The 16008-nt window shown below is 50.1% G+C and overlaps 8 protein-coding genes across 8 annotated transcripts; 4 read left to right on the plus strand and 4 right to left on the minus strand.

Moving 5' to 3' along the window:
- Nucleotides 1-535: 535 nt before the first annotated feature.
- On the plus strand, nucleotides 536-3182 carry N7533_011332 (putative R3H domain protein; the record flags this gene model as incomplete). Its single annotated transcript, XM_057107982.1, has 6 exons — nucleotides 536-586; nucleotides 656-1253; nucleotides 1285-1465; nucleotides 1525-1665; nucleotides 1723-2971; nucleotides 3102-3182. 6 exons carry the CDS (start codon nucleotides 536-538, stop codon nucleotides 3180-3182), a joined length of 2301 nt encoding a protein of 766 aa, XP_056955360.1.
- A 636-nt stretch (nucleotides 3183-3818) lies between these two features.
- N7533_011333 (uncharacterized protein) lies at nucleotides 3819-4747 on the minus strand (the record flags this gene model as incomplete). The annotated part of the gene is made up of 2 exons (XM_057107983.1): nucleotides 3819-4245; nucleotides 4320-4747. The coding sequence occupies 2 exons, from the start codon at nucleotides 4745-4747 to the stop codon at nucleotides 3819-3821; spliced, it is 855 nt and encodes a 284-aa protein (XP_056955361.1).
- A 1941-nt stretch (nucleotides 4748-6688) lies between these two features.
- On the plus strand, nucleotides 6689-7021 carry N7533_011334 (uncharacterized protein; the record flags this gene model as incomplete). Its single annotated transcript, XM_057107984.1, has 1 exon — nucleotides 6689-7021. One exon carries the CDS (start codon nucleotides 6689-6691, stop codon nucleotides 7019-7021), a length of 333 nt encoding a protein of 110 aa, XP_056955362.1.
- A 1744-nt stretch (nucleotides 7022-8765) lies between these two features.
- N7533_011335 (mitochondrial 54S ribosomal protein bL17m) lies at nucleotides 8766-9693 on the minus strand (the record flags this gene model as incomplete). The annotated part of the gene is made up of 2 exons (XM_057107985.1): nucleotides 8766-9278; nucleotides 9478-9693. The coding sequence occupies 2 exons, from the start codon at nucleotides 9691-9693 to the stop codon at nucleotides 8766-8768; spliced, it is 729 nt and encodes a 242-aa protein (XP_056955363.1).
- Nucleotides 9694-10091: 398 nt separating this feature from the next.
- N7533_011336 (MICOS complex subunit Mic12 family protein) lies at nucleotides 10092-10539 on the plus strand (the record flags this gene model as incomplete). The annotated part of the gene is made up of 2 exons (XM_057107986.1): nucleotides 10092-10112; nucleotides 10186-10539. The coding sequence occupies 2 exons, from the start codon at nucleotides 10092-10094 to the stop codon at nucleotides 10537-10539; spliced, it is 375 nt and encodes a 124-aa protein (XP_056955364.1).
- Nucleotides 10540-10841: 302 nt separating this feature from the next.
- Nucleotides 10842-11615, minus strand: N7533_011337 (DUF5315 domain-containing protein; the record flags this gene model as incomplete). The annotated part of the gene is made up of 1 exon (XM_057107987.1): nucleotides 10842-11615. The coding sequence occupies one exon, from the start codon at nucleotides 11613-11615 to the stop codon at nucleotides 10842-10844; it is 774 nt and encodes a 257-aa protein (XP_056955365.1).
- A 626-nt stretch (nucleotides 11616-12241) lies between these two features.
- rps23 (40S ribosomal protein uS12) lies at nucleotides 12242-12800 on the plus strand (the record flags this gene model as incomplete). Its single annotated transcript, XM_057107988.1, has 2 exons — nucleotides 12242-12500; nucleotides 12622-12800. 2 exons carry the CDS (start codon nucleotides 12242-12244, stop codon nucleotides 12798-12800), a joined length of 438 nt encoding a protein of 145 aa, XP_056955366.1.
- Nucleotides 12801-14170: 1370 nt separating this feature from the next.
- Nucleotides 14171-15701, minus strand: N7533_011339 (translation initiation factor eIF2B subunit beta; the record flags this gene model as incomplete). Its single annotated transcript, XM_057107989.1, has 4 exons — nucleotides 14171-14243; nucleotides 14304-15138; nucleotides 15225-15514; nucleotides 15604-15701. 4 exons carry the CDS (start codon nucleotides 15699-15701, stop codon nucleotides 14171-14173), a joined length of 1296 nt encoding a protein of 431 aa, XP_056955367.1.
- Nucleotides 15702-16008: the final 307 nt, after the last annotated feature.

Here is a 16008-nt window from a genome sequence, read left to right on the forward strand (position 1 = left end):
AATAAGAAATCCGATCTTCCAACGCTCCTTCTCTACAAGAATCCATTTGCTCCTGGTTGTCTCCAGTTGCAAGTGTCATCTTCATCGGATTCTCTTGCGGTGTGTTGTACGATTATTCTCTCTCCCGAGCCCGAGTCGGACACCCACCCCCCATTCCATTTCAAGGTCTATCGCCCCAGACCATGAGCCAACTTTGATATGTAAGACCCGCTTGTTTCCCCCAGATCTGCCCTTTTTATCAGGCCTGTGTCAATTCAGCAGTCCTGGGTCTATATGGCATCTCACTGGTATCGATTCTAACGATATATTTCTTACAGCTTTCCCTCATGGCGAAGGCCCTTTACCAGAGACATGTCTTTCTTTTTGAGCTTGTGTGAAGCGGGATACACCAGTGACTTCATTACCATTCAATCGTCCGTTTCTGTTTGCCTGAAATCGGCCATTTACTGAAGTAGACGGCGTCTCGGTCTCATTTTCCACTATCTCCGTGGAATCCTTTCAAGAAATTGTGACATCCCGCCAGGTCTGCGTTGATATGGCACCAAACACTACATCAGGAGAAGACGCCCATTTCTCCTTTGCAAACGTATGTTATTTGCAAACGCCCAGTCTATGGTGATGGAGTTGAAGGCTAATCTATATCCGTCTTTATCAGATTTCTGCCATGCCGGTTCCCCTCCACTCCCAGTCGTCCCCGGCTTACGGCGACAGCATCAATTCTCAGCCTGCAATCGACTCCGCCAGTCTAGAAAACCACCATGATGGTGTTCCTTTGCCCCAACCCCACCTTCCACATACCATGAAGCAGGCGAGCTCCCTGAGTGACCCTTGCATTGACGGCCTCAGCCGAGCAGTCCAGGATATCGATATAACTCTGCGGAAAGACCAAATCGGTTCCGGTTTATCACTGGATAGCCAAGAAAATGGCATTCTCAAGCGAGAAAACTCCTTTGATGATGACCGCACTCATCTTTCGAATTCATCGACGAAAATGACGAACTTCGACTCAAAGAGCCTAGCCTCTGTCACAACATTTGCTATGGATGAGAAGGACTCGGTTCGGCCTGATGATAGTGCCAGTGTACAAGCTATTGATGATGAGGAATCTTTCTCGGGCCCCGCATCTGGCGCTCCAAACTCCACTACGGGGTCTGAGGCTGGAGGGCGAGGATTTCGAGATCAGTTCCGCGAAGGGAGTGCATTGCGTCCTCGTGGTATTCTTACAGTCCCGGGGCCTCTTTTCAACGGTGGTGGTCAGAGGGGGGGTGGAAGCTATTCCCCCAGACTCTGTTTCAAATAACTTCATTGTTCCGGTCAATTCTGGAAGCAATTCGGATGGCTCCAGCCTGCATGGCCTTGCAAAAGAACCCGACGAAAAGCTTGTTGAAGCTATGAAGTCCCCCAAGGACCGCCTTCTAATTCTTCAACTTGAGGAGAAGATCTGCAGTTTCATAAAAGATTCCGAGTACGTATTCAACCCCCCCTCCCTGAATGCCATCGAATTGAAGCTGACCTTATACCTAGGGAGCAATCTTTGGAACTGCCACCCTCAAATGCATTTGGTCGCCTTCTTGCACATAAACTTGGAGATTATTACCATTTGACACACTTTGTGGATAACAATGTGACGTCCGTTCGACTTCATCGAACCCCTTACTGCAGACTGTGAGTTTTTTAAACATGAGTGTGTTCCTGCGATATGTAGTGCTGACTTTCTTTCAGACCCACACCTCTATCTGAGATACATGCCTCCAGTAACACCACCCCACCCCCAGCCGTTCCTGCTATGAAGATCATGCGCCGAGCAGACTTGGAGCGCGCTTTAGGCGAAGGCAGTGTTGCGGCGAGCTCGTCTGCCCCATCCAAGGCTACATCCGAAACTGATGACAGTGGCTTTGACGGCGATCGTGCGGGTTCTGCTGGTGCGACTCCTGCTAAGGACCGGATGGCACTCACTAGGGAGGAACGTGAAGCCAAATACCAAGAAGTGCGCGAAAGAATCTTCCGCGATTTTCCAGAAAGCGCCAAGTCAGACACTGGCGACTCAAACCCCAATATGTCACGATCGAGCTCTACGACAGGACGCAAAAAGAATCAAAGGCAGCGGAATCCGAATGATGACGGTTTTGAAGCCCGTTCCCAGTTCAATGCCTACTACCCGGGAGCCCAGTACACGAATGGCTCGATGCCATACAATGGTACTATGGGTGATGGATATCCCGCCAATCCAGTTCCTTACCTGGTTGGGCCAGGTGTACAACCACCTCCTGGTGGCTATGTGGCTGCAGGCCAGAACAATACGATGCACCCCGGACAAATGGGTATGAACAACATGCCTCAGTACCCGATGGCTGGGTCTCCGCAAATGGGCTCAAATGGCTCGTGGCAAGCAGGGAACATGCCGCAGCAGCAGCAGTATTCCGGATATGCGTCCATGAGCCCATCCAACATGATGAACCAACAGCCTTCGAGCAAGCCGTCCCCGACAATGAACAATTACGCCATGCCCCAATCCCAACAGTACCAACAATCTCCCAATTGGAATTCCGCTACCTACCCTGGCAGTGTTCAGCAATCCCCGCTTCAGCGAAATCAACCACCTGTCCATTGGCCCAACTACCCCCAACAATCCATGACACCCAACATGGCTGCCAATCCTTACGCCCAGTTCCCTGGTCAGCATTTAAATAATGCCATGCAGAACCAAGCCGGTAGACCGGGGATGCCAGGAGCATACGAGCGGTCCCAATCCCATTTCAACCCGCAGACCCGAGCATTCATTCCGGGCGGTGCACCACTACCCCGGCATGCAAATGCAAGCAGGGGAGTGCAGCAGCCCATGCCATACGGCAATATCCAAACAAATTTATCCGCCCAGCCGCAATGGAATGGATTCTCAGACCCGATGCAAGCCCGAGGCCAAGGCCAAAGCCAAGACCACCCATCTGTCAACGCAGTTCGCACCGCAAGCGTAAGCTCCCGGGATTCCATCGCGAAATGGGGCACCCCCTCACATCTTCCCCCCCAAACCTCCCCCTTCCGAAATCCCCTCCGAATTTGACCTCGGTGGTCGAGCCGGCCCGGGCCCATCCTCGTACCAGAGCAATGGAATTCCTGTACCAGCCGGTATGAACGGACCTCTTGTTGTTTCCGGTGGAGCCAGCGCTCCTAAACTGAATTAAGGCATCTCGTGCATAGTTTCCTTCCTTTCCTTCTTGCTCTCATCCCTCCCCCTTCCTTTCTCTCTCTCTCTCTCCTAAGTTGTTATGCATCGTGTCGGTGTGCGCGCGCGCGTGTGTGTGTGGTGATACAGGCTTTCAGACGGTAGTAAACGGTAGTCAAGTCATGATTTTATGCATGTCGCCTCGATAGCTTGTACAGTTAGGACAATGCATGGCGATTCGATGCCTGAGCTATTATTCGTAGTAATAGTAGTATTTAAATTCTGGTTCTACAAGCCTTGTCATCGTCGTTTGTTATTTTTATTCGTAATAAATCGATGGCAGAGCTCGATTTGGAAGACAAAGAAAAGCTAACAATCAATCATGGGGCTGTAGCAGATATCCGCCTTTGTGGGGTCATCATTGATCAAAAGATACCATGTTTTGTACGAATATCACCCTCTAAAGCACCTCAGCCCGCAGTACATCCCTAGAAGGTCCTGTCACTAACTAGCAGATCTCTTACAACGCTCGCAAGAGGTAATGAAGGTGAATATCTGAAATATCTGAAGATAATTAATATAATACCTAGGTATCTATATTCCCATAATTACATTAAGTAAAAGTGTATCCATGACGAACATACACGCCCAGGATCTAAAAGAAGAGAATTCTAAGCCTCGAAGCGCCACTGGTAGCCGTGGCCGAATTAGCCGGAGCAGTAGTACTCGTCACGGCCGCAGTCGAGGTCGGAGTCGAAGTCGCAGAACCAGTAAGTTGGCTATTACTTAGACTGGTTGAAGATGAAAGGACAGAATCGGTCTTGGACGAGCTTGCGCTCGAACTGACGGAGCTTGCATCGCTTCCACCCAGTCCGCATTTGACAACAGTCTTCCAGCCACCCGCAAAGACGTCCTCCCAGTATGAAGACTGGGTTGTAAGGGTCTCGTAGAAGAACCAGTATGCGGAACCAGGATTCTCGTGAGCGTTTTGCATGAACTTCACTGCGCAGTTGTCGCTGCATGCGAAATCCTTGCTGGCCCAGCTGTGGCTCTCAGAAAAGGTTAGGTAGCAGTAATCAGTTCTGCGGTTGGAAAAGAATGGTAAGCACATACACCAAAAGTACTAGTCAATAAGTTTATTTCGGAATAAACTCACCCATTCTTGGCACAAGCTTCGCCATAAATGTACTGGAAGACCTCGCCAGGAGTGGAGACGGGGACTGTGAAGTTGAGAGATCTCCCCGCGTCGAGGCCGGCTAGATCGCCGTCCTGGTCACAGGCAGCCTTGACGTTCTTGACATAATCGTCCAGTGAGTCCTTGCAGGTTTTGGTACAGGTTTGCCCCAAGTCCGAACTATCCGGGTGGAAGTCAGGGTCCAGAGACGCCACGAGCTTGACGAGAGTTTCGTCACAGTTTATGCTGGCGCTGTAGGCGTCCTTGCAGGCTTGGGAAGTGCTGTCTGCCAAGTCCTTGGTGGTATAGTCCCAGCTAGGACCGCCTGTATTAAGGCTGAAAGAAGCAACAGCCTGGTCTAAAGCCGCGGATAATGCGAAGAGGCGAAACATCTTGGTGGCGGGGGGCATTTTGCTGGATTTCCAAGTTGGGAACGATTTATAGTGGAAAGATTGATGGAGAGAACCTTCAAGTTGGATGAATATCCCCGATAACTTCAACGAAACGAAAGACGAGGGTCGGAAATAGAATATATCTGCAGGCGTTATAAATAAAAAAGCTCTCGTCCAGAGTTCGCTGGCGGGTTTTAGAGGGAATGGCCATTCCGGTCTCCATCGCTGTTAGCGAGGGTTTAGTCCCAAATTGGAGGCGCCACTTGATAGCCCCCAACTTTTCAGGGGCCAGTCCCTGGAATTTAAGCCTCAAGACCCACATTATAAAAAGTGATGATGCGAAACACCAAATTGAATTTGCATCACAAATGGAAGAGTGGGGAGTGCAAGATGATTTCTCGAACTACTGGTTTGAAAACCCAATCAGTTCCCATCCTACACTCCACAATTCTACCCGGCAGCAAGAAAATAGGCAGAATACCGGAATATACGGCACTAGGCTAAAGGGAGGCAAAAAGTGCGTACACAGATGTTCTGGAAAGTGGATGATAGCTGTCTGTGGCTCGCATCGACTTTTCCCCCGTACTTTATCAATTATTCACCTGTACTCTATAGAGCAGTGCAGCCAATTCCATCTTTCTTTGCCTTCCTGATTTTACATGAGTTAGAGGTGAAAAGTCGAAGTGTACTAGATGACTGCCCGAGTGTATGTACAATTATTCTAGTATGAGAAGAGGCGGTATTAAAATTTGAGGTCAGCTTCATGAAATCTTAGAACTCTTGACTCACTTAGCCCGGTCTAAGTATATGGGGAAATTTGGTACTAATCAGGTGCCTAGGCGGCTCAATGAATGCCAAGAAACAGTCTAGATGCATATCAAAAATCTCGGTATTCCTTACTCTGTATAATATAATCGATAAGAGGGCTTGGTAGCCAAGATCATGTTAGACATTAACTGATCGATACAAAAACACTTGGTGAGAAAGAGCTATTTGTTTGGCATCCTCTTTTTAGCTGCTCCGTTTGCTCCTTCGTTTGCTTCTCCGTCTGCTGTCCTCCTTGTTGCCTCAGGCATCAAAGTTTCCCTAACCACCTAGTTCACTACTTCCAAGGTTATAGATACTTCGCTCCTTTCTCTGTTTCACCTCCTTTCCTCCTTCTCGCCCCTCTCATCGTTTTCAATATAAGTTCCATCTTCGATCACTACTATTACTCGACCTAAACATCCGTATGGTTCTATATATTTTTACTATCTTATCAGATATTCAGATGGCCCGAGACATGATCTGTGAGGACGGATACCTTCCAAGGTTTCCATGACCACAATGTGAATGGCCAGTCCATAAGCGTGGTCTCTGTTCAAATTGTACTTTACGCCAAGTACTATACCAACCTTGGAATAAGACCCGCATTGGAGATGGGGTTCCTCTCCACGCCAGAGAAGAGCCCCCTACTAGTACGCGTCCCGACAGAAGACTTCAAGTTCAAGTTCCAAGTACTAGTATCAATCATGATTCGACAAAACCTACTAAGATATACCTAGGTACCTATTAGTAGTACCTAGGTAAGTATTGGTACAACTTGAAGCCAAAGTATGCCGGCAATTCGGACCGACAAGGACAAATTACCACTACCCCCTCCTCCCGCAAAAGAAAAAGAAGGTGAAGTCCCTCGGGACTTTTACCTGTACACCGGACGGTGTTGAGGGCTGGTGCCTACCTACCTAGGTAGGTAGACCCCAGCGCCTCAGACATCCCAGGCCGCCCCTTCCATGTCTAGATAACTTCTCTTCTCTCTCTCTCTTCATCTAATCACCAGTTTCGTGCCGCAGCTTCCTCCTCAGTAGCACCCTCCGACAGGCGGGAGCGCGAATCGCTCCTGACAGCCGACCCTGGCGAGGATACTGTCTGGGAGCCGTCATCAAAGATCCATTTCAATCGAACGTTGAGGCTGCAATCATGGAGAGATCCGGGAGAAGAAAGAAGAAAGCGTCATCTGCATCCACATCAGTACCGACACCCATATCCACGAAGTCAACATCATCATCGAAGCTCGCATCAGGCAAATCGAAGGTTTCCACGCCAGCCTCACCCACAAATTTGAAAGTGTCAAAGTACCCTGCACCCGTCTTGAAGAGCGTTCCAAAGTCTACTATGAAAAAGACGACTACAAAACCATCAACCAAGAAGAAGACAACTTTCATCGACCCAGACGAGAAACCGGCGGCGTGTGGCAAACAAATCCCGGTCTCCCCGCGCCAAATGAAGGACGTGATAGCGGCAGACGCTTAAAGCTGAGCGAAGATAACAGATGCCGATGACCTATCCCAGATGTCGGTCATCTTCGAGAACAATAACCGGGACGGCACGATGCTAACCATGGAAAGACATCAACTTGAACGAGCCTCGGAATGCAATAGGATTATCCGAACTGATCCATTTTGCCTTCAGGTTCTATTTTGGCCTCCGTCGTACCCAAAATCCAGATGGACAGATTCAATATGTGACTGGGTCCGAGATATCTTGGAAGAAGATGCTTCCGAGGCCGTCATTTTCCGGCAAGACTGCCTAGGTAGCTTCAGGTACCTGGTGGCTCTGATAACCATTGCTGGTAGACCAGAGAACCATCCGCTATACTTCCAACTTTTACGCCAGAGGTGTAGACGGTGAAGTCGACAAGGAAGACTAGACTACACAGGGAATCCGATGGATTCGAATGAAGTCTTACGATACGCTTCTACAGTCGGGAAATTGGGGGGGCATGGAGTTGAAAACCCGTCCAGATACCTTCTTCGACAAGACGCCGATCTTGTGGAGATCGCGACAACAATCAACCGTGTCGAAATCGTAACGAGCGCGGAGTTTGAAGAGCTGTCGGATGCTGTCGACGAGGGCAAGTGGATGCGCAGGCTTGCTTCCGGGCTCGATTTATGCGAGAGGACGACAACTTCATCCTCATGACGGACAACAATTTGAAACTGATCGTTCGACCATTTGAATGGATCTTTGCCGAGGGTGATGTATGCTGTCAAGAATGGGCAAGGTCTCGATCTCTTAGAAGACCAGGTGCTGGTTCAACAACTACGGTCCTATGTATAGGCAAACCAAAGCTAACAGGATATACTTCAAGAACCATTTGGGTAGGTGTTGGTATTGCACCACATGGACTTATCATATTACTGGAATAGCCAGTAATGCTCAACCCCTCTCGGCTACAGTACATGAGCCAGATACATTTGGCTACTCACTGGCATCTTCCCAACCAACCAACACGACTCCAACCAAATCCTCCACGCAGAATCCCAATCTTCGAAAAATCAGTTTACCATCTGCCGTTGAGTTAGGCGTGATGGGCATATATATGACCCCTGCGTGTATCTTGTCTGCTCATCGGGTCGAACAAGCTCAGGTGCCTTACTCATGCTCCAATGGAGCCTTCAAGGTTCTGAGTCCATTGGAAGGGTTCCAACTGGCATTGGATCGCCAAGTCTTCACCAAGTACCAACAACCTTGGAACGAACATGCCCATGAATAGATCATCGGAAAACAACTTGAAGGAACAATGTTGTTCGTATTAAGTCAATCTCTTGAAAACATCTCACTTGATAATATACGCTCTCCGAGTCTGCTTCAGGGTTGTAATACTCCAGGGCTACTAGTAGTATACTAGTACTGGAAATAAGTATATACCTAGGTAGTTACTTGGCCTGCCCACAAACGATCGTGGCCCTAGATCTTACTACTAGTGCAGTCTGAAGTTATAGTACCTAGTACATAGTAGGTATTTTACAACGGTATCAAGTTAGATGAAAGGTATCGAATACTTTATACTGTACACGGGCTATGTCACATGAGCGCAGACGCAACAGAACAAGATGCCAAAGCGAAACTCCTATAAAAACAGTGTAAAAAGGTATCAAAGGGGGAGCCAGACAATATCCAAGCGGCTTTCACACCCCTCGACAAGAGAGGAAAAATCCAATTCAAGCCTTGGAAGACGATAGACCAAGGGAGGTCTGAGAGGTCTGGTCTCCACCTAAACCTTTAAATTCTCAACCTTCTTCGCCAACTCAGCAGCCTGCTTCTCCGACCGCAGAGCCTCCTCGGCCGCAGCCTTATCCTCACTCTCCGCCAACTCCTCCTGCTCCTGAACGATCTTCGCAGCACCCTTCTTATCCCCAACCTGCAGTTTCCGAATAGCCTCCTCGAGGGCCTCGGCACCGCCCTTCCGGAACCGGGTCACTTTCTCCACGTTCAGCTTGGTGATGTTGTTCAGTTGGCCGGACCAGCCTTCGCGCTGGCGGAGGACTGTGCGCGCTGTCATTGCGAAGCGCATGTCCTTGGGTCCGTCGACGAGTTCTAGGATTGCGGACGGCGCTTGGTCGCAGGGTTTGCGTTCTGGGATCGCGGACTTGTCGCCCTGGGGTACGGAGTAGTATTCGAATTTCTGCTTTGGCTCGATGCGTAGGACGCGGGTGTAGCCGCCTGGTCGGTCGGCGTAGCGTTCGCGAAGGGGTCCGAAGAGTTTGGGGATGATTTGGTGTGGTTTCTGGGGTTTGTTAGTATTGGGTAGGTTCCTCTTTTTTTTTGTCCCAGGGGGGGAGGAGGGTTGGGTTGGGGTGTAGCTTTTCTGGGAGCGTTTGGGATGCCCACTGCTAGGGAAGGTGATTTCTGGCAATGCAATGCAGTGCAGCAGTGGGTATAGGTATATCCGCTTGTTGCACTCCTATCATTCCGGTGGCACGTACGTAGAAAATCTCCAGGGCTCGTCGTCGGGAGGCTTCCGAGTTCTTCTTGCCCAGGGTGATCAGCTTGTCAGCCAATCGCTGGGCTTCCTTGGCCTTGTGCCATGTCGTTGTGATGGATTCGTTTTCGAAGAGCGAGGTCACCAGGTTGCGCAGCAGGGCCTGACGATGTGAAGACTTGCGGCCCAGGTGCCGGTATTTTCCTCCGCCGCCGGCCATTGTGTGGGGAGGGAGTGAAGGTGAAGAGAGGGTGGATCAATTCAATTCAATTAATATCGAGACGAGAACTCGACAGTGTCCTGACGGGAGTGGCGTGGCGGTCAAATCAATAGAAAAGCAGAAGATCGCAAGTCGTTCGGAACGCGAAGGTCTAAAAGATTCGAGTTGTCCTCGGCCAATCGGAGAGCTGCCACCGCCTTTGCCCGCCTTCACCGGACTTGACTTTGATATTTGCCATTTACTTTAACTTTTACATTAACATTAAACACGGACATTTCACTGCTTTCCATACCCTGTCAGATAGAGAGTATTCAAACTCTTTGCTCTCTTCATATCTCTTCCGCGACTTTCCACTATTCCCCATCGCCAATCCCGGCCACCACTCACCCGCGACTGCCATGGGCTTCTTTACGGGCTTTGTATGTCCAGTCCAAACTTTACCGACTTCCCTCGAAACTATATAGAAGCTAACTCATATTTCTTGCGCGATAGATTGGCGGATTCGCCCTCACCACTTCCGCGCTCTACATAACAATCACCATCCACCGCACAAACCGCCTCGAACAACGGCGCGTCATTCGCGAACAAGTCGACCAAATAAATTGGCTCGCGAGGTCGACCGGTGCCTATGATCGTCGGAATCTCCCTGAAGATATCCCCCGCACCCTGGAAGATCGCTTCCCGCCGCGAGAAGGCCCGATCACCGTCAAGGAGGTTCTCAAGCATCGGTGGAATACAGAGGTTGAGAAGTTGGCGAGGAAGGCGCATGAGACGAGGTGGGAGGATGTGAGGGATGCCACTGCTGAAAGCTGGAGGGGCATTATGAACTTGGTGAAGAAGGAGTAATAGATGGTTACTCTGAGTCAAGGTCTCTCGATTCCTCATCTCAACTCTTGACGATGTATATTATGGATGCGCCTTTTTGTTTGGAGCAATGGAGTTTGGATACCCTGGCGTTTTGCGGACCATTATTTTGATTGTATAATTTACCGGAACCTCTTTGTTAACAAGTATATACAGTATGTCTATTAGTGCGGCCACGGTGATACTAAGCCATGGCTACGGGTTGAGAAATCAATTCAATGGTGTAAAGGTTAAAAGGGCGTCCAGCGCAAGTCGTAGCGGCATCAGGTTCAGCCAGAATCACATCACCCAGCATTAGTTGACGGCGGCGCAGTAGTCAAACTCTCCGAATCACTCCATATATCCTTACTCTCGCGCTCAACCGTCCGCATAGCCTGCGAAACTTCCTCAAGCTTCGCAACAACGTCCAAAACGCCCTGATTGACGCGATCAAAGTACCGATCATTTGCGTCGCGGCGCTTCCGCGCTAGAATGATGTCCTTCTCCGTCTCCTCGTCTAATGTGCGGTGCGAGACGCGATCTCTCGCGGGGACAGATTCACCGGCTCCTACTCCGGTAGTGTCTTTCGTGGTAGTTGCTTCTGATGAGCCCCGGCGCTGCGCACTCTCCCCGTCGGCGGTGTTGCGACTCGAGTCCACTACCTCGTCATCTGCTTCGCTGCGGGCCCACGCTTGGGCGAGGTTTAGTTGTTTTGTTCGCAGGTCTTCTAGGGCCTCGGCGTGCTTTTCTCCAAATACGTGTTCGCTGGTTACGGCGCTTAGTTCGACTTCGGAGAGGGCACTTTGCATTTCTTGCCAGATGGCGTCTGAGCCGTCGACGTCATTCTTGGATGGTCGGCGCGATATAAAGGGGGAAAGGAGGCTGCGATTGTCGCCTTTGGTGCCGGGGCTGAGGGCACGGTTTAGAGGTGGAGGTTGGCTGCGTGATGGTGTTGTGAGGGTTGGGTTGGTTTGGGGGACGGCGAGTGAGACGTTGGATGCATTGTGTGAGGGTGGGCCTTGGAAGAGAGCGGGTGGTGGTAGCCGCTGTGAGTTGGTTGGTTTTCGAGAGAGGTCCATGGGGGAACGAGTCGAGGCTGCCAAGTATACTTAGGTATGTACTGAAGTATGTATGAGATTCGGGATATGTCGCCTACCTTAATGGCCCCGGGCGTAATGCCAAGACTGATAACAGATAAAGATGGAGCTATATATGACATAAGCAATAAGTGGGGTTACTATTATCAGGTGACTCGCTTAGGGCAAAAGCGCACACAAGTCACGGGATTAGGAAAAAGCGTCCCAAGCAAGCGAGTCCGCCCCGGTCAAAGTGCTATCCGAACCCTTCGTCGACCACAACCCTTCAGCGACAACACCCATTTTCAGTCGGTACGTATTCGAACACCCCACGAGGTGGGAGAATACCCCTCTGGAAATTCCTGTGCGTGTCTGCCGATTTTCGATTTGCGGTTTCCTGGCGATACCTCGACATTGTCAATCCAACCCGATCTCGAATCTCGACTTGCACGCACAAAAATTCCCAGATCTCCCACCATCGAAGCCACCCACCCCTCCACCCACTCTACGACACTCGCATTCGCACTACGATCGAAACCCCTCCTTCTCAACACAACCGATTCTCAACTCCGCGCTCCCAGAATATCACTAACGAAGTCATCACTCCAGACGTTCAATCATCCGCCAACATGGGTAAGGGACAACCTCGTGGTCTTAACGCCGCTCGCAAGCTCCAGGCGCACCGCAAGGAGCAGAAGTGGGCCGACCTCAACTTCAAGAAGCGTCTCCTCGGAACCGCCTACAAGTCCTCCCCCTTCGGTGGTGCTTCCCACGCCAAGGGTATCGTCCTTGAGAAGGTCGGTGTTGAGGCCAAGCAGCCCAACTCCGCCATTCGCAAGTGTGTCAAGGTCCAGCTGATCAAGAACGGCAAGAAGGTCGCTGCTTTCGGTGGGTTTCCTCTCTCTCCAACAAACGTCGCAAACGACGTCATGCCATGCCATGTCGGATCCGACAAAATCAACCACGGCATGCTTCCCGACACAATCGCTAACATCTTCCTTCCCTTTAGTCCCCAATGACGGTTGCCTGAACTTCATCGACGAGAACGACGAGGTTCTCCTGGCCGGTTTCGGTCGCAAGGGCAAGGCCAAGGGTGATATTCCCGGTGTCCGTTTCAAGGTCGTCAAGGTCTCCGGTGTCGGTCTCGCCGCTCTGTGGAAGGAGAAGAAGGAGAAGCCCCGTTCTTAAGGGAGTTGCGCAAAAGCAACAACCAAAATCAATGCTTCCGAGGAGGATCTCTCTCTGTGTGTGTGGATGTGTGTGTATGGCTAGACTGGAAGTCCCCGCTCCATGTTAGCGCCTGGATTTCATGAGAATTTTTTTTTTGGGAATTACCCCTCTGGGGCGGGCTTCCGGTCTGGTTCTGTTCTGGTTTGATGTGAATTAACCACGATTTTCGATACAATTCCAAAAATTTGGCGCTACGACCTTTCAAATGTTTCTTCTTGGCCTTCGAGATGGTTGGGACTTGCTGCCCCCCCCCCCCCGCGTTTCTATGTTGGGGTGTATGCTCAGGTCTTGGTTGTATACTGGTACTCTTACCCGTCGATTTGTAGACTTGTATTTGCAGTGATGCGGAGTCCCCGCACGACTTTGAGACAACGGTTCGGTCACCCCGGTTTGTATACTACTAGTACTCGTATCTGTGGGTACTTGCTAGAGTCATGAGAGTGACGTATTGTTTGTTTCCGACTCCGCCAATTGTTCCTCGGGTGCTAGTGGTCAATTGCAATGCGATACTTTTGAGTTGTGGAGACTGTTAGCGGTTCTTCAGATCCGAGTCAGTAGCCAGGGCTTAGATATATAGATCTTCTGCCGAGGTAATAACAATCAACAAATGGAACCTTCCAAAGTCACGGTTGGATAGACTTGAAGCTTCAAGTTGTTGCCGCATCTCTGAGTTATCTAGATTAATTAGATCTCATAAACCTGTCAATTTGAAACATCAAATCAAGTTTCAACCTTGTACCTCGAGAATTGATTATCTCAACTCCTTCCAGCCCGTCCTATAGTAATCTACTGGTAGTAGAATACAATGAAAATACAGTTGTCCCGACCATATTTTTGAGAATACAATGTTTTTTGAGAACATGGTCAGAGTGCCCAAACTTGAAGTTCATTGAATATTATATCCTCCCAAATACTATATTCTACTACCAGTATTAGTAACTAGTATATATTCTAGGTCTAGATTGACCCCACTACGACACCGAAGACTGGATTGGTATCGTTATAACGACCATTTTTCATCAAAATTCAGCATTACCATCTTACTAGTATTTTGGTGCTCTCTAATCATTCAATATACAATTCTCTTGCCTGGGCGGATGGTTGGAACCAAGCTGCGGCTGGCCTCATCGACCAACCATTGAGGCTGAAGATGGTTTCAGGGCTACTCTAACTACGCTTTACATAGTACAGTCCAATTCGAATTACCGCAAACAATAAAGTCTCTAAAATGCAATTTAAAATGCAAAAGCTCATAAGACTCTAGCTCATATGTCTTTCGTTAACCTGGTCACTTTTTGTCTCTATCCTACGTAACAATTCGTAATCGCTCAGAAGCTGATATCCTCCTTCCGGTAATGGTCAGAGACAATCCTGTAGAGATATGATGGGGCATGGCCACCACTGCAAAGTTGTTAGAAATAATGCCAAAAAGGGGGGGGGATGAAAGTAAAGGATACTAACAGATTGGTGATGTAAAGATCCACCAGCTCCGCGGGAACATAATCGTAGAGCGGGTTCTGAACGTCAATCTTCTCGACAAGGTCGCCGTCCTCGTAGGGGAGGACCTTGCTCGCATCGCCGTATTCGATCAGAGAGTCGAAGTCGAATGGATACACGGGACTCAGTTTGTAGACTCCGCTGACTACTACGACGGGGGTTTGGTGGACCTTTGCTGCGCGCGCGATGACGCGGGTTCCGGCCGCTGCGACGAGACCGCCGTTAGCGAGGACGGAGTGCGTGCCCAGGATGACCTTGTTGACTCGGGACATGAGGGCGAAGACGGCGGAGTCGGGAATCAGAATGACCGTGATGCCGTGGGCAATGAGGGGTTTCTGGAAAGACTCGAAGCTCAGCAGCTCGTCATCGTCCGGGCGGGTGCCGCTGACGGTGGCGTGTGTGACCTCGTGGTTGTTTGGGTATGACTCTGCGTGGACGACGGTGAACTTGCGCTTGGTTGCGGCTCGGAGGAGGAATTTTTGCACCGTTGTGGAGGATGTGTGGGTTAGGATGATCTCGTTGGAGTGGATGTGCTCGAGGGCGTAGTTGGAGATCTGCTCGTCGACTTGGCCGAGCTCGTCGATAATCTCGTTGATGCCCTCCAGTACCTCGGCGCGGAGATCCTTTGTGAAGTTGTTGCCGGAGTAGTGGCCGCCCGGAGATTGAGAGCCTGGTGTGCTGGGCAGGGAGGCTTCGGGTTCGGGGTGAGAGAGAAGACTGAACATGGATGTCAGTGGGGGACGAGTGGATCGCTCTGCGCCTAAGGCGAGGGAATCGCGATCCAAGGGCAATGATGCATCTATTCAGTCTGAGTTAGCGGGGTCGGAAATCTCCAAGCGTGTATTTATAGCGAATGCGAATATCAAGGATTTGAGGCACGCTCACCATCGAAAGCCCGAGGGGTTTGAGGTTGACTCTCCGATTCACTGAGGGCAAACTCCGCATCGCGATCGTCCTCTGCTTCGTCGCGAATGAGACCGAGGACTCGTCGCACAATATTCCCCACTACCATCTCGCGCGGCTGCGCGGCCATGAGGCGGCGGCCCACACTCTGCACTCGCTCGATGAGCTTAGACGACTCGGATGTCCGACATAGAGAGACTACACTGCGGAGTAAGTAGGCGGTTGCGGTAGCGCATGATCGTGAATGGCAGATTTGGCGGCGTTTGAGGAGTCTGGCGTTGAGTCATTAGTGGGGGAATCGTAGGATAGCGCATAGCGCACAGCGCACAGCGCATGACACGTTGAGAGGTATAAGACGCACGAGATGAGATTCTCAATCGAAGTGTCAATAGGATTGGATTTGAGAGATTTGAGGAAAGACGACAGGCCTGGTGTCAGGGCCGGCGACGTGGACGGCATGTGGGATGGTAGAGGAGCTGAAGAAGATGTTAGCAGGGGATTAGATTCGATGGTAAACATGGCAAACCGATCATGAATTGACAACATACTGTTTCTCTCTGTCCTCTACAGTGAAGGGGCAATTCCAGAGTATCTCCAAGTATACCAGGGTATGTCAGGGAAGTATCAAAGAAAGCAAAGAGCAAAGAGCAAAGAAGGTCAAGATGATTTTCTGCCGTTCGAACTTTGTCCGCTTCCCCACACTTGCGAACCTCTCCTCTTCACTTCTCCTCTTCATTTTCCATTTCTTTTCTCTTTTTCTTTTTAG

This window comes from Penicillium manginii, assembly GCF_028828005.1.
Source record: "Penicillium manginii strain IBT 31320 chromosome Unknown utg000008l:1.0-3226943.0:1.0-3228205.0, whole genome shotgun sequence".
NCBI classification, from domain to species: domain Eukaryota; kingdom Fungi; phylum Ascomycota; class Eurotiomycetes; order Eurotiales; family Aspergillaceae; genus Penicillium; species Penicillium manginii.